Consider the following 25126-nt stretch of genomic DNA (forward strand, 5'->3'; position numbering starts at 1 on the left):
GCTTTGCGTTTCATCTCTTTCCTATTCTCCTGTCTGTCTGGCCTAAGGAAACAATAACTTTCTCCAAAATAAACTTTATTACTAACAGAAAACAAAATTTACAGGGAAACTGAGAACTCTAGGTCTGAAGGAGATAAGGAAACAAAGAGGGTCTGGCAGCCCCCCGGGGTCTGGGAGGCGGAGGAGGGCCGAGGAAGGACTCTCAGAGGACGGCCGTGGCGGCAGGCAGCACTTCCTGACTCATGAAAATGTCCAGGTCCAGACTGGGATCTTCCAAATCCAGTTTCAGAAACTTATCTACTAATGTCTGGCAACTGAGGGGAGAGAGAATGGCGAGATTTATGAGAGGAGGGATAACAGTCCCTGAGCAGAGGGGAGAGGATACAGCATAGGAAACTGGGGACCTTGAGAATTTAGGAATTTCAGGAAGAAACTGAGTCTTTGAAGGGCAAGGAGGTTAGATGGGCCTCTGAAAGGGGGAGAAGAGCTACAAAACATGCTGGAGAGAACGCGGACCCTGGGCTTGCACTCACTTTTCCATTTGCTTCTCCTTTAGCAGCTCCTTGACAGGCTGGATGGGTTTTCCACTGCGGATGAAGTCTGAGACCTAGGACCAAGTGGGAAGAAGCAGGGGGGAGGTGTTGGGAAAGAGAAGGGAAAAGAAGGGTCAGAAATCCCATAGGCCAAGAAACCTGGGCCCCTGAGAGAAGCAGGGAGGTGGAAGGGAGCCCTGGTGGAGGTGGTTGCTGTTTGGACCTCACCTCCTTGCCACGAGCAATGAGTTTGTCAGGAAGCCCAGCCTGGGCAGCGGTGTGGGAGGCATGGCTGGCACTGGCAACACCTTCGCACACTTGATAGAAGAAGACAAGGTCGTTCCCATCCTCACAGGTCTCCATGGTCTTAAAAGAGAATAAAGGGTACATATGTCATCAGTTCTTCTGCTTCCTTCCCTGATACCCTTGGTCAATCACTGTGGTGAGAAACGGAAAGGGACATGGTCCCTCCCTCAGGGAGCCCCTGTTCTGATGGAGATGTTCCCAGCCCTGGGAAATGCTTGCCTTACAGGTGCCTAGGGGCTGGATTGGTTTCCTCACCAAATATTGCACAAGGGGGCCCTGTGGCAGCAGCTGTAGCTGAACGAGGCTCAGAAAGTTGGTGGCCACAAAGACGTGGGGACACGTGGGTCCAAGTGCCAGCCAGTGTCGGATCACAGCGGCCAGAAGCGCGAGCCCATCCACCTGCGCAGAAGGCAGGGGTGAGGGTGTGGGACCACCGGCCCTGGGTGCCCCCTCCTCCTTCTGGGCCTTTCCCACCTCGTGCTCTGTCTCTCTTCTGCCCACACAACCCTCTCTTTCCCTAAGGCTCAGCCTCACTCTCCTGCTCCTTTGTCCTCCTCCACTTTTCCCTCCTTAGTTCCTCTTCAGTTTCTCCCCTCACCGTGTTGGTTCCCTTTCCGAATTCATCAATAAGGACCAGAGACTGCTCAGTGGCATTGTTCACCGCTTTCGCCACCTGCTGGGCACCAGGTGGACAAGGGAGAGTTTCATTAGCATTTGAGGCCTGACCACAGTCTGCCTGTGAAGAAAGCTGCTTGTATATGTGCCCACCCTACTGGACTGCAAGTTCTTTAACGGCAAGGCCCATGTTTTGTTTATCCTTTCATTGCCAACTGTGCCCTACACAAAGCCAGGGTTCAATAAAGGTTCATGGTATTGATTCGCCCGGTGTCTGAACTGGGTACTCCCTGCCCCTAGTGTGGAGAGCAGGCAGCAGAGGGAACATTTTTCCCGTTCTACTATTTCTCAGGGATAGGATTCCTTCCCCATCACCCTCTCCCCCAATCCCACCTCCCTTTGCTCCCTTTGACCTGGTTGAGGTCGATCATGAAGGTGGAGAGGCCAAGGGAGATGGATTCGCAGCTGTGAATTCGGGTGAAGATGGCATCTACTGCCCCGATTTCGGCTTCCTCTGCTGGCACAAAGCTGCCCACCAGGGCCATGAATGTGATCAAGCCTACCTGAATAGGGGGAGAGACAGGGCCCAGGGCCTGGTGGTGTGGGCTATGGTGAAGGTGAGGCCAAACTGAAGGATCAATGACAGATCAAGAGAGATGGCCACAGTTTAATAGGTCACAGCCCCTTCTGTTCACTTTATAATCAGTAAAGAGGGACAGGCAGAGGCATACTGAGGAATGGCGTGGACCTATTCAGAGGTGAGGGAAGAGAATTCAGGCCATGGAATGATCATTAGAGCATGGTTCTCCCTCAGATAGAGAAAGAGAACATGAGAGGAAGAGGAGTAGAGGGTGTGAGTTATGGTCTTTTCATGACAGGGGTGGTCAGAGGACAGAAGAAGAGCTGTAGGGACCTGGGTTGCCTGGCAGGTGGGGGGTGGAGATCATGGAGAAGAAGCCAGAGGCCCAGTTTGTAGGGCTTCTCCTACCTGTTTGAGGTATATGCTCTTCCCTGAAGAGTTGGGTCCGGTGATGACTTTGACCCTCCCTTTGTCCCCCCCACATTCTGCGGAGTTGGGCACAAAGGTTCGGGCACAGAGTTCCATCAGAGGATGCCTGCAGTAGGAGGAGAGGTGGCCTGTGGATCCAGAAGATGGGGCCTTTGGGCTCCTCGTGTCTATACCTCCACCCCTTTCTGTTCTCACCTGCCATTCTGAATTCGTACCCCAAGAAGCCGAGGGGAGTAACGGGGCCTTGAGTAGCCATAGTCCCGAGCGGCACTGGCGAGAGCCAACAAGACATCTAGGCGGGAGGCAAGGTCCAACACCCGGGTCAAGACAGCCGCCCGTGCCAACACCTGACACTGCAGCTGGTGCATCAGCAGGGTCTCCTGGTCTGGAAGCAGGTGAAGGAGGGAGCTGGGGGTCAGCTCCAGGGGTAAGTGAAGGAGAGACAAGAAGCCAGCAGAGAGACCTAGAAACAGGCTTGCAGACACAGTCGGAAACACCCAGAGACATTTGGAGGAGACGATGCAGAGTCAAGAGTGTGTGAGAGAGAGCAACAGCAGGAAGGAAAGGAGACTGTCAGCCATCTCCACGCTGCCTGAGCTGCTCCAGCCGTTCACTCCTCCTCACCCCGGATGTCGCAGTGCAGGTCCCCCAGCAATGCATCCAGCTCTTTGGTTCGAGCACTACGGTAGTGCAGCTTCTCCTCTGAGAGGAACTGGGTACAAGGGTTCAAAGCTATGGTCTTTGCATCTCTTAGTTCTCATCCTCTCTAACCCCACCTCTAGCCCTGACCCTGATTTTTTTTTCTGCTTTGTCTCAGATCAGGCAAAGATCTAAGTAAAACTACAGAAGAGGGATCCCACGTTGGGGGGTGCTGATGGGGTAAAGCCCTCCCTCAGCTGCTGATTCACTTTCCTTATCACCCCCTACAGAGGTTGAGGGTCTCACCATGAAGTCCAGACCCTCGATCTCAAAGTCACTGGTCTCCACCATGGAAAGCAGGCGGGGAATAGAAAGAAGGAAGCCAATCTGGGGAGAGTAAAGAAGAGATAAAGAGGACAGTGATGCACTGGGCGCCCTCTTTCCTTACAGAAAGCCAGAGTTTCCTGTATCCCCCCGAGTGCTTCCCTCAAGGGGAATAAAGCCACCAAAAAGGTATTCATGTTCTTCAGTTTTCTCCAAGAGCTCTCTTACCTACCAATGTGTCCTTCATAAGCCTAATGTCTCCCCTTAAAAGCCCCTGGAGATTACATCCACCCTCCTGCCCTCACCAGGGGGATGTAGATGACACTGCATGAAGGAATACGGGAATCCAGATTCTCCAGTTCTTTCTGAGCGACCTCAGTGAGGAAACTAGGAAGTCCCATCAGCCTTCGTTTTTCTAGGAGGGTGGAAGATGTATAGATATCGAAAGTAAGGTTCCCGCCCTGGTTGCTAGGTAGCTTGCTGACTACCAAGGATAGAACCCCCTCTCCAGGCAGGCTCAGGTTTCAGAGCCCTTGGGCCCATCCGCACACCTAATACTCACTCTCATCAATTTCAGGATCTATGTTGGGGAGGACGATGAAGCGATTTTCAGCCAGACTGCCCTCAAAGTCTACCTGAGGAGACAAGAAGTCCAGGTTCTTTCTATCCAACACCATCTCGTCCTGTTCCTCATCTCTATTTGGGCCCCAATTCACCCTGTAGTCCCTGCTTTAATCTTGACCCTCCAAGCACATCCCTGATGTTCGGCTGTCTCCTCTCACCATCCTACCCTTTGGTCATCCAGCTGACCTCAATGTCTCCCATTCATGCCCATTCCCTAGAGCCCAGTCACTCTCTGTTATCCAAGCCCATCTCTCTCCCCCAGTTCCCCAGGAGCTCTGCTTCTTTCCTTCCACTCACCACTTTCCCAATGAGGCTGGCAATGTGGTGTAGGTCATCAGAGAACTCTTGGGCAATGTCCCTAAAGAGCTGAATGGACTGGGGCAGGGAGCGGCAGGCATCCCTCAGGCCCAGGGCACTGTACACAGTCTGTAGGAGAAATGGACAGGGAAGGGTGGCCCATACCCAGGCCGGGCTCAGGTGAGAGAACAAGGATGGACCGAGAAGAACAAAGACTAACAGGGAAAAATACAGTAACAAAGAAAGAGAGAAGACCTCAAAGGCAAAACAGTGAGAAAGAAGATGGCAGGGGAGAGTATAGCTCAGCAGTAGAGTGCCTGCTTAGCGTGCACAAAGTCCTGGGTTCAATCCCCAGTACCTCCATTAAATAAATAAATAAATAAGTAAACCTAATACAGCCCCCCTCCCCTGGTCAGTCTGAAAGAACTCTTAATGATCTGAGCTAGAAAAATTTGAGCAAAAATAAACAATGATAGCATCGAATTATAACTCACAAAATAAGTATTTAGGAGATTATTATACCCTGGTTATGTAAGATGTTAACATTAGGGGAAGCGGGGTGAAAGGTATATGAGAACGTTCTATACAATTTTTGCAACTTTAAAGTATTAAATTTTGTTTTTTAAACAAAAAGTTAAAACAAGAAGGGGGAATTATATCCCCTTACTCCACAAAACTATTTACATCATGCCCTTTTTATTTTAAATTTTTTGACTTATGATATCAATGGCAATTCAGCTGCTCTACGTTTTTGGAACCCAAAACCCTCTCATCTTCCTTTGGTGAGATGGAGAGACCCGCTCACTAATCAATGGGCCGGTCCTGATCCAGTTTTAATGTGGGGGAGAGGCCATGTTTGTGTTTTTCCACAGGATGCCGATACACCGCGCTGGCTCCCGGAAAGGCTGGTACGCCAGGCGGAAAAGAACACTAGTGCACAAGCTGCAACGACTTCGACTTCAAGAGAAGAGATCTCTGCCGCCCGAAGCCCAAGTGCAACAATTTATTCATCAAGCGAATCAGATAGCGAAAACAACTGAAAATCCACCACTGTCGCTGAAAAGGAGGCCATAGACTTATATCATAAGGCTCCAACACAAGCAAAACAACTTGATGCGGATATTTCTGGACGACTTACAGGACAATTTTACCAAATATGGGATCAATATATGTGGATTACCCCAGAAACTGGACAATTAACAAACCCTGCAGACATCTGTTGGGAACAAAGAGAACAGCCTTGCGGATTTAATGAAAAAACTTTGACTAAAAAAGACTGGAAATATTCGGGATATATATCCCAAAGACTTTGTAAATGGACCATAGATGTTACATTTACATGTAAAAAGCCTTTTGTATGGCCCGGTTCAGACTGGAATAATCCAGGCTATCGTTGGGTCTCACCCAATGGAACAAAATGGATCTGTGGAACTAATGTTTGGCCTTGGTTACCCTGTGGCTGGGTGGGACGCTGTACGTTGGGATTTGTTATAGCACCTGGTAGAATTGTAAAATCTGTACATGGTATTCCTGCTAATATGCCTAATTTACATGCTCGATGGATTCGATCAGCTTTCAGATGGTATGATTATCTTGCTGCTATTTTTGTTCCTTCATTAGGAAATGTTGATATTATGACTAAAGTAAATGCTTTAACTAACTTTACACAAAAAGCTTTAACTGATGTGAAGCATGCAGTTGAGGAACTAAATGCAGAGCAAAAACTTATGAGAAAAGCTGTATTACATAATAGAATGGCTCTTGATATTATTACAGCAGCCCAAGGAGGAACTTGTGCTATTATTAAAGTAGAATGTTGTGTGTTTATACCGGATTTTTCAAATAATATATCACAGGCAGTGGAAGATATGCAAGAGCAAATCAAAAATATGGACGCTCCTATGCCTTTCTTATCGGCACAATGGTTTGATTGGTTTAAAGGTGACTGGTGGAAACATGCTCTGGTGATTGTCATAATAATTTTGATCCTGATTTGCATGGCCCCTTGTATACTCTCCTGTTTGTCCGAGTTCTTAATGCAACGTATGCTTGTGTTCAGCCGAATTCATCGGCATCAATGAAGAAGAGTCCGGGGCCTGGATGCATCTGCCATTCTTTAAATAAATTAAAAAGGGGGAGTTGCGGGGGGCCACTCATGACCTGAGGACTGCCGAGCACAGAGGTTGGGCCTAAACTCCCACAGTGCAGGGCGTCAGGCTCTGAGGTTGATCTCTCAAGGACAATCTCTGTCCCGCCACCCCTTTGAGGAATGTGCCAGGTGCATTAAGGCCTGAAGGAACATCCTGAGCTATTAAGTCACTAAGGACCTTTGGAAGGAGAGATACAATCGGCACGCAAGTTAGTGATCTTAGCCTGAAGAACAATCACCTGAGATAATAGTACACGAGTCACGATGTTAGCTTAGAGGAACAATACCCTAGTTTATGATCTTGGTTTCAGGAACTTTTAATCTTAGTTTTATGAGAACTGTAAACAATAGTAAAGTCTGCAACAATATACAAGTTAATGATTTTAGTACACGTTGTTAATGTACCTTAAAACAATACCTTTGCCTACGTGCAGGAATGTATGAGCTAATGGGTTAAAATCATAAAAATTAACTGCAAGAAATAAACTCGTGGTCCACTCTTGACCTAGCGTCTTGCGGGCTAGAGTGAGACCCTCTCAACCCCACCTTTTAGTCTTGTCTTTCTCAGTCCTGCAGCACAGGTTTTCTGGACCTGATCGATTGTCGGCAGGCTCCGACAAGGATAAATCTTAAAATTTTTAAAAAGAAAAGGGGTATAGTACAAGGAAATACATTCAATATCTTGTAGTAGCTCATGGTGAAAAAGAATATGAAAATGAATATACGTATATTAATGTATGACGAATTGTGCTGTACACCAGAAATTGACACAACTTTGTAAACCGACTATAACTCAATAAAAGAAAGGAAGAAAGGAAGAAAGGAAGGAAGGAAGGAAGGAAGGAAGGAAGGAAGGAAGGAAGGAAGAAAGAAAGAAAGAAAGAAAGAAAGAAAGAAAGAAAGAAAGAAGAAAGAAAGAAAGAAAGAAAGAAAGAAAGAAAGAAAGAAAGAAAGAAAGAAAGAAAAGTGTATCTACAGGTGGAGAGAGGGGAAAGGGCTAGAAGCTAGAATTAGTTGACTATACCATGTTTGGAATTGCGTAAATATTCTTTGCAATTCCTAAAGAACTAATGGACTTAGATATTAAACATCAAAGGCTGCTGACATCACAAAAGGAGAGACAGACATATCAGACGTTACGTTCCTCCATTTAACAAACAGTACTGAAGAAAAATCAAACTTGAACCTGATCAAGCTTCTAGATTCAACCATTAATTTACAGAAATTCCAGAAGAGAGAGAAACACGTCTAAAACGCGTAGGGAATGTAATCAGTGGAATTCAGGCTAAGGAAAACTCTGCAGGACACATAATCCAGCTTATTCAATAAATAACATTGCAAGGAAAAAAGATATATATAAGGAGAGAGAGAGAAAGAAAGAAAGGAAAAGGTGCAATGGAGAAGGAACCCATAAAGGAGAATTAAAGAGACATCATCCCATCACTGTATGTTGAACATATTTGAATCCTAATTAAACAAACTGTAATTTTAAAATAATTACATTTAAGAGATGAGTAGAAATTTAAAAATGAGATAATTAATGATATTAAAGAATTACATTATTTTTCTAGGTAAGATAATGGTATTGTTATTCTTTTATAAAAATTATTTTTTTTCAGAAATCATTCTAAAATATTTATGGATGAAATGATAAGATGGCTGGGAATTGCTTCAAAATAATCCAGGAAAAGGAAGGTGGGAGAAGATACATATGAAATAAGATTAGCATGAGTCAAAGTGTTGAAGCTCCATGGTGGGTATGTGGGGGTTCATTATATTATTTTCTCTAAAATTTTTTGACAATTTCTACAATACAAAGTTTTTATAAAAAAAAAGGTATTGAGGGAAAAAAAGGTATTGGGATAAAGTTGGACAGGGTAATCAGAGTACAGAGGGTTTACAACACATGCTGAAGGGCTTAACCTGGACTTCTAGGATTCAAGAAGGGAGACCTTAAACAATAAGTTCATACTGTATAGCACAGGGAACTATATTCAATATCTTGTAGCAACCTATGGTGAAAAAGAATATGAAAACAAATCTATGTACATTCATGTATGACTGAAGCACTGTGCTGTACACTAGAAATTGGCACAACATTGTAAACTGACTATACTACAATAAAAACGGAAAAAAAAAAAAGGGAGACCTTACCTTGTAGAGAACCTGCCAGTCACTGACCTTGGTGTGGGACAACTTCATGCGTTTAAGAATCAGCTACAGTCAGACAAGGAGACAGCCACTGTTTTCCTCTCCCACCCTAACACCCCTCAAGATGCCCACCATCCCTCAACCTCCTTCCCCACCTCCCTGCCCGCCACCCTGGGCTTACAGGCACGTTCTTGATGTGACCCAGTAGTCGATGTAGCATCTGAGCCATGTCCAGATTCTGGGGTAACAGGAAAAACTGAATGACATCCAGACGGGAATTTAGTTCCCCCAGGTCCTGAGTTGGACGTGTGAACCATAGCCTGAAGTGAGGGTTGGAGTCGGGGGACCAGAAATTACATCTGTTCTTATCACTGTCTTGATCTCAATTTGTGAAAATGTGTATTTGGAGGTCTCTGGGGATTGTGGCAACGTGTACCTGCACTGGTAAGTACAGTGTCCTATCTATGCAGGTGGGTTCACTTACATCTACTGAAAATCTTTGGAGAGCACGACTGTGTCTGTGTATCTCAGTTTTGATGGATGTGACCATGTGTCATTCCATGTGGATATGTGATGGAGCTTGTCAATATTTTAGAGGGAGAGCAGTGTGTTGAAGCATTTGTATGCCAACACTCTAGCTCTCTCTGCAGCTGAGTAGGAGAGAGTGAGTCAGAATGAGTTTGCGTATCTGTATTTAGCTGTGAAATAGCACAGACATTCGTCTTTTCATGTTCTTCCTGTGAAAGTACATAATTCTTCCATGTAGAATGATAAGTCCTTAATTCATGATAATAGTCATCTCTGCAGAGAAGAAAGTATTGGGTAGAGACACTTAAGGGGCTCCAATAACACTGTCTTATTTTTAAATTGGCTAGTAGAAACAGAGAAGTTTATATTATTATCTTGTGTGTCTGAGGTATTTCCTAATAAATTATTATACAGAAATAAATGTCTCATCTGTGTTTGTCTAACTCTGGGTATCCCTATTTCCTTATGGCTAAGGAGAGTGTGAGACTCTGTAAGGACCTGTGAGCCCACATTAGAGCAAGCCATTAGGCATACAATTTTATATAAAAGCCAACCTGTGGAGACACTGGGGCCTAAGGATATGTATATCACACTGTAGTCTCTGGCCAGTTACCCTGGGTTAGAACACACCAGGTTAAAATAAAAAGGAGGATTCAGGTGGATTCAAGGGTGTGGCCAAGGAGCAGAGGTGCCTGGAGCAGTATAGGCCAGTCTGTGAATACTCTCCCCACCTGGGAAGCATGTGAGCTACACTAAGCATACTCTCTTATAGAACACCTGTGTATCTGACTCATGCGTTGCTAGTGCCTAGAGGTCTTAGTCAGCTGAGGAGACGAGGCCCTTAGAAAATAAGCAAATTGTTCAAAGTCATGCAGCTAGTATGAAGTACAGATCAAACTCAGGTCTCCAGACTGCTAGGACAGTACTCTTTAGAGCATAATGCGACACTCAGTCAACTTCCAGGGGCCCTGTCCAGCTTTTGAACAGCTGGGCCCTTAGTTGATCATCAGATTGTGATTCTATGCCCTGCGATTATATTCCCAAGATCCCATCTGGGGACTCTGTACCCATCCTGCAACTTTAACTCCATTCTTTTCTCCGCTGAGAATTCCTTCCCTTTCATCCCTGGTTGAGATTAGAGATCTGCACCTGAAGCACTAGAGAATGTGTGGGTAATTAGATCACTCCACCGATTACCTGGAAATGGCCTCGGAGATTATCCTAAATTAACCTCCAATAGACATACACTGAAGGGCAGGTGGCATAGGGGAAAGGATTATGCACCTGCAGGCTAGCAAAGGTTTCCTCAGTTTTTAGAGATGATGTAACTAATGGGCTTGCATTAGTGTGCTGTGCCCACTCCCTCAGCGCTAGTGTACGAGGCCTTGTGCCAGGCACTGACCTAACAGGAATGGCCACACACAGAGTTCACTCAGCTCTGAGGGCTGCTAATTTCAACCTGATGTGATAGTGCAACTAGAAAACATAAACAAGCACTATGTGACCACACAGCAAGGTGTATGTCAGTCTCCTCCGAGTTGCCTGTGAAAGCTTCACCAAAAAGGTGATAGTTTGGCTGCACCTTGACAAGGATGTAAGATTTTGACAGAAGAACAGGGGAAAGACTTTCCAGAGGGCATAAACACAGGCATGATGTGTTTCCATGATGGCAGGTGGCCCTAAGTGACTGGAATATACAGAGGATCCAGTAAGAAAGGATTTAGGATGGGGTTGGGAAAGTAAGCCTGGAAATTAAAATTGGGGTGAATGGGATAGGCCCTGAACATCATACTGCTGAAGACGCAAATCTTCATCCTGCAGGTGGGGGGAAGCCTCCTGAGGTTTGTTTTATTTCCACTTATGGTTTAAAAAAAAGGGGGTGACATGCTCCGATCTCTGCTTTGGAATGATAGTTATTTTAGAAAGAAGAAAAGATTGGAAAAAGAAGAGATTAGAGGCAGAGACCAATGTGAAAGTGAATCCAATGCTCCAGGGTAGAAATGAAGACAGCCAGAATTAGAGCAGAGGAAAGAGGGAGAAGGGGATGGCTGAGAGAAACGTTTCCGGATAGAATCAGTAGGCGCCCTTATTGAATAATTGGATATCGGAGGTGAGGGAGAAGCATTAATCTAAGGTTCAGAGCTTCAGAAGCTGTATTGCCAGCAATGCATTAACCAGAAAAGGGAATTAACCAGAAGAGAACAGGGCGGGTGGGTGTCAGTTTGGATGCTCTGAGTTTGAGCTACCTGTGGAAATTAGAGACACCAATTTGAAAGTCATCAGAGAATAGTTCAAATCCGAAGTGTGTTTTTAATAATTAAAGATATTACCATGTGTACATTAGTGTCTTGTGATTGTGTTTCTGCTGCACGTTATGTGTGCAAGTCTCTGTATCATCGATGGGTATGTGCATATCTGTGCTGACAACATAAAATGAGAATAATACTAGCTACTTTAACCAAGCAGGACCCTATGGGATCTTCCTGGAATAGGTACCCAACACCCATGTCCTCCACCTGCCTCTTGTTTGTAGCAAAAGTTTAGTCTCCTAGGCATCCCCAAGTTCCAAAGAATATATTTAATCAGAGAAGTAAGGAAATGCAGAAAGAAAGGAAAACAGTCAAGTAAGACAAAATAATAATACTTTAGCCATTAAACAAAGTCAAGGACCTTTAGTTCCCCCTCAAGGTCTATAGATAATATTCTGAGCCATAGCCTTTGAGCCATTTTGCAGATAGTGGCAGAAGTTAACTGTGTGTTGCCCACAAGCATGTAGACCCCAGACCAGTTGGAAGCAGAAGGTTGATGATGTTGACTCCTGATTAACTCACCATCAACCAATCAGAAAAATGTCTATGAGCTTATCACACACCCCACAACCCCCCTCCCTCATCCTGTCTTTAAAAACCTTTCCCTGAAAGCCTTCAGGAGTTTGGGTCTTTTAAGCACTAGCTACCTGGACTCCTTGCTTGGTGCCCTGCAATAAACACTGCACTTTCTTTCACCACAACCTGGTGTCAGTAGATTGGCTTTACTGTGCACAGGCAAGTGGACCCAAATTTGGTTCAGTAACAGCTACCACATGGGGTCGTTGTAAGGATTAAATGCATTTGGGAAAGGGCAGTTGTTTTCATTACTACTAAGGGTGCTGTGTGTGTCTGTCGACTGCATGCATTAACCTGTAACACGTGTGTGAGACTTACTCACCTGAGCAATTTCTCTCCCCACTTACAGCGGCATCTGTTGAGGATTCCTGTTGGGAGTGGGGTAGGGAGTGAGCCTGTTACAAAGAGGGGCAGGGAAAGGAATATATGGCTGTATCTAAGCTGAGGCATCAGGGTCAGAGGTTTGGGCATGGGACTGGCTGGCCTGGGGGTGGGGGGCGTTTCCCAGATACAGGACACAAAGGCAGCCAAAGCCGGTGTCTGGCCACAAGTCTGAGCTGGGATTACCTTACATGGGCTCGGGGGAGGGAATGGGCACTCACAGGAAAATTCAGCTAGAAAAATATGCTGAGCAGGCGTAGTTAAACTCACAAAGAGCCCAGCCCATATACGTAAACATTAGGCACAACCCACTGAGATGCATAGTGAAACCATGTGGACATTTGGGGTGATGTCCCCATATACCCTAAAGCCTGAAACAACTATAAGAGATACTCTGCGCAAATCAAACATGGCAGTTACGTAGTTACATAACTCTCTTCTATACATATGGCCTCCCAAAGTCCCTAGACAGGTGCACAACTAGTAAAAACATTCATACAAACCCAAGGAATAAACATGGAATTGGTAAGCTAAGAAATTATATGCAAATGATACCAGACAACTCTATTGGACAAGGCTGTGAGGAGATACCCAAGCTCGGGAAGGATACAAAGAGGATGATAAAGCTGGTTTGGAGTGGAAGAGATAGCTGGCACTGGGGATGAAGTAGGAAGAGGGGCTGGGACACATCTCTGGAGGCAGCTGCTTTTCTGGCAGGCTTGTGTAGTGTGGAATGAAGGACGGAGCACACCTACCAAAGAGGCTGAGCCCCTCCTTGAGTCCACTGGCCACTTTGTACACCGAGGGATGAGACTCACTCTTAAATATCTGCAGAACACTGTCAGGGAGAAATTGAGGTAATCTGGATTTTTACAGGAAATTAAGAAAACAGAAAGGGGATTGAGAACATCCTTCTGAGACCAAGTCTTGATATAAGGTTTGTCTCTCACGGCTCTCTGCCTCAGCTTCTCCCTTTAGAAAAGGAAGTTGACACCTTTGTGCTTTTCTTCTCTCCCCCTCACTCCCTTCTTCTCTTTCCTTCAGGGAGAGAGATCCTAATAGCCCCAGGATTAAAGAAACTGGAGCCCCATTAGGATTATTAGAGTATTAAGCTTAATCCTTCTCTCTCCCCGGAGATGACAGTCTGCTTCCATCTCCTTACCTGTAAGTGTCTTGATCTATGCTCACCAGATGGGTCCTGAATATAGAAAACAAGAAGGGAAGGTGGTTGGGGTATGAGGTCCGAGTTCATTCCTCAGTTCCACCCTTAGCCTCCCTTCCAGAACACTGTCTCACTTTTCTCCCCAGAGCTTCACACCCTCTCAGGAGCTCCTGTGTGTCCTAGAGCACTTTACCAAATGGTTCATTGCCCCCCTCCCCGATCCCATCTTACTTTCCAGGCCTCCCAATCCCATTTTACTTTGGTTGAGGTTAGCGTAAATCACCTACAACACAAATTTCTTAAAGCCCAGGATGGGCACACTGACGTTATAGTCTTCTAGTTCAACCCCGATTCTTCTTCGAGCCAGGAACTTGAGCAGCCCTCCAAGTGCTCGAACCTAGGAGGGGATCAGTAGTGAAGCTGGGGTAAATCTCAGTGTCTTGGAGGCTAGACAACATCAAAGAAAACTTATTTTCTAGGGCTGAGCTAGTGCCTCCCAAGACTCAATCCTAGTACTGAGGCGCTGGTGCCTTTCTCTAGTCTGCTGCATCTCAGCCCTTATTTCGTGGGAACCATCTCACCGTGAGGAGGCAGTCAAAGGGGATGATGGAGGAGAGGAAGAGAATTTTCTCAGTGGCAGTCATGGAGTCCGGGATGAAGGAGTAGTTTCCAGAAAGGAGGCGCTGTTTGCTTATCTCCAGACCTATTTTGTGGGAGGGAAAGGTCTTTTAACCGAATTTTTCACCCTATTTTAAGAATGAGACAATAGAAGCAAGAGGGATGATGTGGCTTGCCAAGCTCACACAGGCCGTTAATGGAAAGCCGAGACAAGAACCAAATGTTCAGGCACTTAGTCTAACTTTCTTTTTATTCTACATATAATATAAAGGCTGAGAACATAATTGAGAAAGATAAATGGCTCAGAAGAGTAAGATATCTGAACTGGAGATTTTTGGTCAAAAAGATTACATTAGTAGAGGAACAAATAACATGAATGCCCTAACATCTAGTATAAGATAGATCATTCCCTGCCCTTTTTGCAAACCTGGGAAGGTTATGAAAGTGCCTTCTGAATTAACAAGTTCTCTGAGGCAGTGCTTTTTTTTTTTTTTTTAAGGGGCAAATGGCTTCGGCTTAAAGTGGAAAATGCCAACAATCAGAGCTGATCAAAAAGTGTTACCACTCCCTTTTCTCAGGGAAGGCCCTCATCCCTAGACGTGCCTAAGCTGCACGTTATTAAAGGTAGGGATCAGGAGAGCTCATGGGGAGACTGGTTGAAGAACACAGTGGTTTAGGATGAGATAGGGCTGAGGGGACACCTCTGATGACAGAGACAGAGTTAGGAAAAAAGATAAAAAAAACTGGGATGAGGGGCTGGGCAAAGCAAAAAGAAGGAAATACCAAAATCCACACTGGGCAAAAATATGATTTCAGGTCTCTTAGGCTCTCTGTGCTCTTGGGAGGCTGTGAGGGAAGCAAAGAAAGGGTCATCAGTCCATACATCTCAGTCCTTCTGCCTCTATTCCACCTTCCCTCTCACCCAGTTCTGGCCTCCTGGCCATAGCTCCCTCCAAGACCCTTTAGTCTCCTGGGACATCCACACTTTAGTCCTTTCCCATTTTCCCTCTCTCCCTTAGTCAGTCCTTACCAAGCTTCCCCAGAAACCGAGTCATATTCTCATCCTGTTTGGCACTCGTAACAACAGACTGGGGATCAATTTCATCCAGAACTTGGAAAGAGAACAGAGACCAAATGAGTTCAAGGATCTTTATCTTTTGACTGAGAGGGAATATGTAGCCCTCCCCTTGCTATCTCCCTTCGTCTCTCAAAAACTTATTTCCTCTTTCCTCCTTCTAAGAGTAGGGAGTGCCCCCCAAATTGGGAGCATAGGTAGGAGTCAGGCATGAGATTAGAAAAGAGTAGTAAAATAGGGTGATGGGAGGGAACAGGGGTGCCCAGGAGATTATCACTAGACTACAAACTCCTGAAGGATAGACATGACTCATTTGCCCTGGACTGTATCTCCAGCACCTGATACATTTGTAAATAATGAGATTAATTACCAAAAACAACAAAAGAAGCCTCTAGGAGTCAACAAAACAAAACAAAACAGACTGAGTCAAGTAAGGACATATGCGTGAAATACACTTCCAATCCCAGAGTGAGGAATTGTTGGTTCTGTCCTCACCTCTTTGGAGCAGCTTGAGGCTCTCATGGTCTGGGGCATCTGGCATAAAGTGGATGGTGGAGTCACTAGTGTCATAGTAGGCAATCCCCAGGTATCCTGAATTCCACAGCACACACAGATGGATCTGTTGGTCGAGGAAGAAAGGAACCCAATATGTGAACCACTCTTAAGAGCAGGGTTGGGCCATGCCTTATTTAATTTTAATCATTCTATCAACTCTGAGACGGGCATCATCACTCCCAATCAGTAAATGTGAAACCAACACTTGTAGGAGGGAAGTGACTTGCTCAGCTCTTTCCAGCCCCTTTATTCTAACCATCAGAATTTCCAGTCAACTCCCCGCTCTCCAGATTCGAGCTCCTGTTCCCCCCCAACACTGCCGCCAGACCTCCGCCGGCTCCTCCTCTTCCTCCTCCTCGGCCTCGCCGGGGCCTGGTACCGGCACTGGGCAGGGGAAGTTGGTCGAGGCCTCCCCGGGGCCTGGTCCCTGCGGCGTCCTGCCTGGGGTCGCTTCTACGGAGGCCATGGCCTTGGAGGCTCTGCGGATGCAGAAAATTAACGCGGTTCTGGAGCGAGATGTCACCTGATGGGGGCGGGGTAGGGGGGCGCGCAGAAATGCAAAACCGCTGAGAACTAATCGGAGAGGGCTGAGGGGCAGGGCTGCGAGGGCCCTTGGAGCGCTGTGGTGACAGGTATAGGGCATTTGGAGGAGCGACTTCTCGAGTATTTCACTAAAGTACAGACTGTAGAAAACTCCACTTGCCCCACCCTCATTTCTGTCAGGCGGAGGTTCTACTTTGTAGACGTTCTGAGGGCCCAGTGGGGCGAATTGTGCACGCTTCCTCTCTCCACCACTGCCAAATAATTCCACAAGATCACAGCCTCACTTTCTTGACTTCCCCACCCAGTTGCGGACAACTCGCGGTGTTTTCCCGCCTTCTCAGTCACCTGGGTAGCGACGTGTGCAAGACCGCGCGTCACTGACCGCCGCTAACAGCCGCGAGCCTGCGGGGAGGGGTGCGCCGGCGCGAGGGTGGGGTGCGCGCGCATACGCCCCGCCTTCTTAGCCGCTATTCGTCGAAGGGATCCGGAAACTCCCTAGAGATCCAACAGAGAGAGAGGGAGGAGGGAACTGTAGAGAAGGCTGGACGGTGATTGGCCTATTTGCATACGGGGCGGTGCTAGAATGTACAAACTTCCCGCCCTCTGCCGTTGCTTAGCACCCGAGCCTCGCGCGATCGGGGTTTCTAGGCTTTGATTGACACGGGGTGGAGCCTGTGAGAATGTTCTTAACTGAGTTTGAGTTCGGGTCCCCGGAACATGTCTAGGGGCATTGCGGAATCCGGAGAGAAGGCCGACCTTAAAGGAACAGAGGCGCGTTTTTGGTTTTGTTTTGTTTTGTTTTCTGGAAAGTAGAGATAAGCAACATTAATTCAACTTGTGCCAACAATTCTAAGACTCTCTCCTCTCGGTGGGTGTGGCTGAAGAGAGGTGGTTGTCCCAAAGTATTTGCATATCAAAGCCGCAGACGGCAGCCTCTGCCTTTGTGCCCCTCTCCCCCAACCCACTAGCACTGCATTCTCTGTCCCCCAAGAGAAGGTGATAGCATTCGAATTACACTAAATTCTTGCAGAAAGAACTAACCATGATAAGAACACCTACACCCCTATACTAACACATACACCTAAGGACAGAGGGTTTATCATTCATTCCCTTCTGGGCCAGGTGGTGGACTCAAAAGCAGAGAGCATAATTAAATCCCTGCTCCACCAGCCTAATTTTTGAGTGTGTGTGTGTAAGGGGAGAAGAAGCAAGGTGAAGGAGACAGAAATAAACAATTATATACTTTAAAAAACTTCCCTTAAAATATATCTCCCCTCTAACTAACTGTTCTGGGTGCTCTGAGATGCGGAGATCCCACCCAAGAGTTTAGGAAAGATAGTGAGTGTAACCTGGCTCTGCTAACCAATGATTGGAAAATCCCACTTAGTGAGAAAGCTGGGAGAGTGAGTTAAGGGCTAAGTTAATGGTTACCCCTGGCAAATTGTTGAGCAATGAAGTTACGGAAAACTGGAGGCCAGGTGACAGCTCTAAGGAGTGTCGGGGAGGTACACACCTTCCAGTCTGGGGTGGGAAGAGATTAGGGACTGGTTTACCAAGCTGAGGAAGGGGAGGTAGTGGAGAAAGAAGCCTGGGGAAGGAAAGGGGAGATACTGAGACAGGAGAAAAGCAAAGGCAAGGAGATTAATACGGGAGGGAAACTTCTCTGATGCAGGATTTGGGGGTACAGCCCCTGGCTTCAAATCCATAAGGCACTGATGGATGGCACCAGGAGAGGGCAGTATTCCCTGTCACGTGGGAAATTAAGGCAAAATTCTTTGTGGGTAACCATACCAGCTAGCCAAAGTCAATATTGATGATCAAGGCAGCTCTAGCTGTAAAAAGCTGTAGGAGGGAAAAGAGGCAGGGGAGAAGCTGTCAAACCTGTTTGAGATCAGGGCTGGCCCCATTTGCCTGAGGCTTCTCCCAGAGGAGAGATTTTTGTGGGGCAAATTGACCACCTGGAGCAGAAGAGGACCCTAGGTAGTAGCTCTGCTTTGACCTCCCTTCCTCAGATGAAAGAGCTCTTGTGTGCAGATTTTGAGGGTCACACATAAAGGAGATTCCTCCCCCCCAACAAATGCATACTCATTGACTCATTCTACATCCTTATAAGCTGTGATAATTCAAGGGAGCAAACACCACATATATTCCTTCTTTGGGGTGGAGAAACGCCTTCCCGCAGGGAGGAGAAAACCCACAGAAGAGGAAGCATAAGAGGAAACCACTAACTGCTGGTTCGAGCACCTCTCTTCCCTCCACTCTCTCCTCCCCCAACTCTCTCCCTTTCTTTACGTTTTTAGCCCTGTTTTGCCCCTATGTCCTTACACTCCACTATGTTTCTCTGAAACTGTAGGTGTGTTGCTAGACAGAAGGTGGTGGGGAGGAAAAAGATGGTTAGATAGGAGAGAGAGTCAGATGTAGAGGCTGGCCTATGTCCAGTTCAGAGGACATATTTTTGGGCTATTTTTCAACAGACCATAAAGAGTTTGCTAGAACCTCCAAAATTAAGGTTATTGGGAAGGAAGAGAGCTATTCTTCTGTCCTCCCTACTTCTCTAATTGTATCCCCAAGGACTCCACTCACACTATCCTGTCTAATCTTCACTTTTTTCCCCATTGTTAGGACTAGCTACCACCAAGCCCTTAGGATCAGGGCAGAGCTATCCTGGGGCCACAACAACCCCAGGCTCCTACCCTATCTCCAAGGTAACGTGTCAGTGAGAAAAAAGGACAAGGGGCACAGGAAGGGGCCCCAGATGGCTGATCAGGCTACTGAGTGGTAGCGGACCTCCCCCAGTGGTTAGGCAGCTTCCTGTTTCCCCAACACGAGCCTGATTATCTCCCTTCCCCGCCCCTGCCCTACATTTCACCACGCTTTTCCCAACCCCAGCTTCCACTTCCAAGTCCCTTTCCTGGACCACAGTCCTAGGAACCCAGACTTTGGACTGGAGTCCGAAGGCAAGGTGGAAAAAGGAATAAACCACCACCTTTCCCTTCTATAATTCCCTCTCTGGGCCGTCAGGGACGTGCTAAAGCAGTGGGTGTCCGGTTTCTTGTGTGAGGGTGGAGGGAGCGTGTCCTCTGATGAGTGAAGCAGGGAAACTGAGGCAGAAAAAGTTCTGTGTTCAGGGAGACTGACGGAGAAACAAACTTCCCAGGATTCCCTCTCCTCGATACCCTCCTCCTCGATCATCTGGAAGACCTGAGGATCTCCCTTCCGACCCACTCCCTGAATCGTCCCGCCCCCCGCCGGTCCCCTCCCCAAGTTCAGGGCGGGGCGGTCTGTGAGTCAGCGGCTCCCCGATCCGACCCGGGAGGGGGCAGAGCTAGGGTGTGGAGGACGCTGGACCGGTCGGGAGGCCGCGTCTGGTGTGAGCGGGTCTGATCGGGCTAGTGCGGCGCTGAAGGGCCAGACCTAGGTCTAGGGGAGAGATTCTCTTCAGTGAGACCCGCCTTCCCTGGCCCCGGCCCCGGCCCCGGCCCCTCCCAGTTCCCCCAGCGACGGTCGCTTCCTGGTCCCCGTCGCAACCATGGCTGAAGAACAACCGCAGGTCGAATTGTTCGTGAAGGTAAGAACACCCTCCCGCCCCTAGTCCCCCCTCCAAATTCCTAGAAGGTAGCTCTCACCTTTCCCCAGCTCCAACCTTTACTCCCAATCCCTTCCCTCTTTGACCCCCAGCCCCAGTCCCAACCCCACGTGCAATCTTTGAGGGGTGTGTGGTACTGGGGGGGGGTTAGGGCGGGGAAGACAATTGACGTGTGTGTCGATAATGAGAAATCTAGGTTCAACTCTGCAAAGTTTGTAAAAGTGCAAGTTTCCAGCAGCCTAAAGGACAGGAAGGTACAGAAAAGGGAGGGTTTCCAGAGTGGAGAAGATTGACGGGGAGTGGGGGTGGAGGACAAAGCTGATAGGGGGACCAGGAGAGACGGGGGCGGCCAGAAACCTACAGGGTTTGGGTGGCACAGAAGGAAGCTTCAGGATATGGGCCCAGCGAGAAGATCAGAGGATGAGGGGTGTAGTGGGAGAGAGTTGGAGGCGTGTGTGTGTGTGTGTGTGTGTGTGTGTGTGCGTGCGTGTGTGCGTGTGTGTGTTTGTGGCGAGGGAGGTTTCAGGGAAGAGGGTGTGGTAGGGAGGCCTGGGAGTGGGACTAGGTGAACTGGGAAGAATTGGCAGGATGAAAGGAGACAGGAGAGTGGGAGCGAAGTTCTAGAAGCTGGGTGGGAGAGGTGATTGGGTGGTGAACAAGCGTCCTGGGGACTTGGGGAAGTGAGGAGGGTGGTGGCGAGGAGATGAGAGCTGAGCTGTGCCTACCATGAGGGTAGATGGGGAGACAGAGCAGGAGGAAGAGAGCAGGGTTAGGATGCTTAGGGTTTGAAGTTATAGAAGCAGAAGAAAAGGTCACCCTAACTCTCTCCTCTCGGCGAGTGTGGATTAGAAGAGGTGGTGGTCCCATGGAATCTGCATATTGAAGCCGCAGGCGGCAGTCTCTGCCTTTCTGCCCCTCTCCCCTCCCCACTCTCACTGCATTCTCTGCCTTCCTGGACCTCTTCCCTATGCCTCTCCCTCCCTCTCTGTCTGTGTCTCCCGGTTTGTACATTTTCCCCATTCTTCACTTTCCTGCCTCCTTTCTCTCCACTTCCCTGCTTTCGTTCATCTAGCCTTTGTGTGTTCCTGCCGGTTTCTCCCTCTCCTTTATGCTTGGGCTTCTTGGGCAGCCGTTCCCTCTCTGTGCAGCCATGAAGGGTCCGCCCCCTTAGGTGTGGTCCCCACCTCCCTCTCACACTTGGCCTCAAGGGCTATTTTTACTCCTGGGTGAGGCTGTGCTGCAGAGATTCCTCCAGCCCTGGGTCCAGCATGGGGAGGATTATCTGGAACTAGGGGAATTGTACTGGGAGACCCCGGCAGTGCCCAGGGAAGAGGGAGGTGGCCTTTGCTGCTTGGGCCTCAGCCTCACAGGTCCCTGCCCCCACTCCGCGCCAGGAAGGAAGCTGCTGAGACCAGAGACACAGTGAGATGAATCACCCTCAACCTAGGGGGAGGTGTCCCTTGGGGGATGAGGTCACCACTTGCCAATTAGAGGGCAGCCCCCTTCTGCAAGGCCCTCCACATCTCTAGGGAAAGGCCCTAAGTCCCTTGCCTCCCCAAGCAGCTGCCAGAAACTGCTTGGGCAGAGGTATAGAGAACCAGACCTCCTGCTTCTGAGCCCTGCCCCACCCCTCCTGTCTTCAGGCTGTATTCCTATCAGGAATCCAGGAATCCAGGCCTCTAGCCTACAACCCTAGCCTCCCCAAAGCCCCTCTCTAGGCACTATTTCATGGGTTAAATTGTGAGAATTAAACGAATTTTTGTATGTAAAGTGCTTAGAATAGCATAGAGGAAACTACACTAGCATTAGTCTTCCCTCTCTAGGGTCCAGATCCTCCAAGTTCTCCGAAGCCTGTTCCCTCTGCCTACCTCCCACCTGTCCTCAACTCTCTGGGGAAGCAGAAGCCTACCTTTGTAGAAAATTCTCACTGATCCGCCTTGGGTTTGATCTAGCCCCCCAGGTGGAGAGCCCAGTTCTGGGGGAGCTTTTAGCAGTGAGACTGAGTATGTGTCATGACGAGGCAGGAAACAGGTCTGGGAACAGGAGATGCAGAGAAAGACCTGGAGATGAGTGGGATGCACCAGGCCTAACCTTGGAGTGGGGCTTTCTTTCCAGGCTGGCAGTGATGGTGCCAAGATCGGGAACTGCCCCTTCTCCCAGAGACTGTTCATGGTGCTCTGGCTCAAGGGAGTTACCTTCAATGTCACCACTGTTGACACCAAGAGGTAGGCCCACTTCTGTTCCACTTGTTCCCTTGTGCACACACACATGCACATACATACTGTCACCCACCTGAGTCCTTCCATGCTGAACACTTTTCCCCTCCATCTGGAGCCCCTTTCTCTTCCCACATTCCTCCCCCTCCCCTTTCTGGTTCTCCCCAAACCCCTTTCCCTGTCCTGATGCTGGGTCTCTCCTCCAGGCGGACTGAGACGGTACAGAAGCTGTGCCCAGGAGGGCAGCTTCCATTCCTGCTATACGGCACCGAAGTGCACACAGACACCAACAAGATTGAGGAATTTCTGGAGGCGGTGCTGTGCCCTCCTAGGTATAGGGGAACTCGGAACAGGGAGTGGGGAATCTGGGAGACTCAGGGAAAGAGAATGATTGAAGAAATGGAAAACCCAGATGGTGGTTGGGCTAGGGCAGGGTTGTTGAGGCTCCTTCTCAGAAGAGCTCTTATCCTGTTTCTCCCATTGGTCTTCAGGTACCCCAAGCTGGCAGCTCTGAACCCCGAATCCAACACTGCTGGGCTGGACGTATTTGCCAAGTTTTCTGCCTACATAAAGAATTCAAACCCAGCCCTCAATGACAGTGAGTCTTGTGGATTGGAGGCCTGAGTCCTAGGAAGAATGAAGAAGAACCATGGATTAGGGGCCCCTGGAAGTCCAGATATCAGGGAAATGGAGCAGATGTTGGCAAACTTGCACCACCACCACCCTGCACATTATCGTTGTTTAACCCCCATATTTCCCTGAATTCTCATTGACTGTGACTTTTAAGCTCCTCTCATTTGTTCCCTAGCCTCTTCTGCCCCACTGGGGACATTAGTTGGGTTGACTGCTGGCCTGTGTTCTGGCAGAAGAGTATTGTGCTTAAGAACAATGGCTTTAGGTAGGAGGGAAATAGCCCAGTGGTAGAGCACATGCTTAGCATGCAGGGGGTCCTGAGTTCAATCTCCAGTACCTCCATTAAAAACAAACAAACAAACAAAAAACAATGACTCTAGATCCAGACTACCTGAGTACAAATCTTACTAGCTGGGTAACTTGGGACAATTCATTTAACTTTTCTGTAAATCCACTTCCAGATCTATAGGAGAATAACAATACCTGTTTCTTGGGTTGATGTGAGAACTAAATGAGTTTTTGTGTGTAAAATTCTTAGAATAACACATAAAAAATGAACTGCATTACTGCTAGCAATTACTATTTTGGACTGGCCTCGCCATTAGTATTCAGTACCCCCATGGGTCTTCTTGGACCTTCTAATGTTCTTCCCAACTTCTCTCTTTTGCACAGATCTGGAGAAGGGGCTCCTGAAAGCCTTGAAAATTTTAGACAATTACTTGACATCCCCCCTCCCAGAAGAAGTGGATGAGACCAGTGCTGAGGATGAGGGCATCTCTCAGAGGAAGTTTCTGGATGGCAATGAGCTCACTCTGGCTGACTGCAACCTGTTGCCAAAGCTCCACATAGTACAGGTGGGTGGTCATTGTGGGAGGAGAGGGTGGTCGCTGGGATGGCTTTTTAAGGGGCTCCCACATGGGCTTCCCATGACAACTGCTCCAAAGGTGGTTTCTTTACTAGGATGATTTCTAATAGCAGACACCACCCCATTCCTTCCTGGCATTCTTTGCTGGTAAGACTTGAGAGAATTCTATTCCATGATACAAGAAGTGAGTGCAAACAGACCAGCTGAGAGTAACACATCCCAGTATTACTTTCAAAAATGCTCTTCCTGTCTCAGTCATTGCCAAATCCCCAAATCAGACAGAGCAGGCTTTTCCTAAAAATCAAAGCTTTAAGTCTGTAGCTTCAGCCTTCATTTCCTCTTGTGGAAGATGAACACTGCTGGTTCCCATGTTTTTATCAGAGCTCATGCTATGCTTTAGTTTGTGAAACAAGGGATACTGAAGTGTCAGTCTGTTGCAGAACTGTGTATTAAACATCAGTGTACTGGGCACTAAAAGACATGAAGATCTGGAGTGATTGGTCCTTGCCCTCAAGGAATTTGAAATCTAGCTGAGATGATAAAACATTCACATGAAAGTTAAGTAATAATACATGGTTAAAAGCCAAATGAAAAGTAGACATAAGTTGCTATGGAAATTCAAGAGGAGAAGTGTGTGGTTTGTGAGTTATATCTCAAAATCAAGAGGGGAAAACTAGCACCATGGACTGAGGTGGTCTGAAAAGGGCTGGTTATAAATGGCCAGGATTTCATTTAAGTGGAGAGGAAGGCTAAAGAGTTTACAAGAGTGAGGAGTTAAGAAAACCCATCAAAGATGATTAATATGGGAGATAAGAATCTTAGGAAGAGAAACCAGAGAGTGGAATTACTTGAATGCCTGGACAAGGAGGCTGGATTTTATCGTGTAGGCCTTGGCATAAGGGAAAGACCAAGAGCATGGTAACTATTGTGGCTTCCCTGAGGCTAACCTATTGGTCTTTCTCTCCTCATCCCTAGGTGGTATGTAAGAAGTACCGGGGATTCTCCATTCCTGATGTGTTTCGGGGAGTGCATCGCTACTTACGCAATGCCTATGCTCGGGAAGAGTTTGCCTCCACCTGTCCAGATGATGAGGAGATCGAGCTGGCCTATGAGCAAGTGGCCAAGGCCCTCAAATAAGTCCCTACTGGGGTTCCCTCACCCACCTCCATTTTCTCCATCAAGGCCCTGGATCGTTTGTTTCCACATGGCTACCCAATGGACACACTCCAAAATGGCCGGTGTACAGAGAATCCTGGTGCAGGGCTTGCTGTGGGGTGATGAGGAGAAAGGATGGGGGATATGGGTGAGATTTTTATTGTGGGGTCGGGCGGATAGGACAATGTATTTCAATAATAAAATACAGAAGGAAAATTCAGTGTTTTTACACAAAGGGGCTTGAAGTGTGAGTAACATGGAATGAAGGGTGGGTAAG

At 47.7% G+C, this 25126-nt stretch overlaps 2 protein-coding genes across 7 annotated transcripts; one reads left to right on the forward strand and one right to left on the reverse strand.

Moving 5' to 3' along the window:
* Window positions 1-58: 58 nt before the first annotated feature.
* MSH5 (mutS homolog 5) lies at window positions 59-16813 on the reverse strand. Of its 6 annotated transcripts, none has more exons than XM_006215340.4 (25): window positions 16740-16813; window positions 16180-16330; window positions 15792-15915; window positions 15252-15332; window positions 15005-15067; window positions 14185-14306; window positions 13891-14000; window positions 13604-13639; window positions 13197-13279; window positions 12383-12428; window positions 8829-8967; window positions 8651-8713; window positions 4348-4476; window positions 3989-4061; window positions 3732-3841; window positions 3409-3489; window positions 3088-3175; window positions 2659-2848; window positions 2443-2569; window positions 1868-2017; window positions 1438-1512; window positions 1095-1238; window positions 762-899; window positions 534-607; window positions 59-314 (listed from the first exon to the last, which is right to left on the reverse strand). In XM_006215340.4, the coding sequence occupies exons 2-25, from the start codon at window positions 16315-16317 to the stop codon at window positions 203-205; spliced, it is 2496 nt and encodes an 831-aa protein (XP_006215402.1). In that variant the 5' UTR covers window positions 16318-16330; window positions 16740-16813; the 3' UTR covers window positions 59-202. The 6 variants fall into 6 exon arrangements, 5 of the variants coding, with proteins under 5 accessions (XP_006215402.1, XP_072801441.1, XP_015104270.1 ...); XM_072945340.1 differs by having other exon boundaries at window positions 2659-2755; window positions 12383-12455; XM_015248784.3 differs by having other exon boundaries at window positions 12383-12455.
* A 2876-nt stretch (window positions 16814-19689) lies between these two features.
* CLIC1 (chloride intracellular channel 1) lies at window positions 19690-25062 on the forward strand. The gene is made up of 6 exons (XM_006215338.3): window positions 19690-19962; window positions 22096-22205; window positions 22403-22528; window positions 22688-22794; window positions 23502-23683; window positions 24670-25062. Exons 1-6 carry the CDS (start codon window positions 19924-19926, stop codon window positions 24829-24831), a joined length of 726 nt encoding a protein of 241 aa, XP_006215400.1. The 5' UTR covers window positions 19690-19923; the 3' UTR covers window positions 24832-25062.
* The last annotated feature ends 64 nt before the right edge of the window (window positions 25063-25126 follow it).

Source organism: Vicugna pacos, chromosome 20 (assembly GCF_048564905.1).
Source record: "Vicugna pacos chromosome 20, VicPac4, whole genome shotgun sequence".
Classification (NCBI taxonomy): Eukaryota; Metazoa; Chordata; class Mammalia; order Artiodactyla; family Camelidae; genus Vicugna; species Vicugna pacos.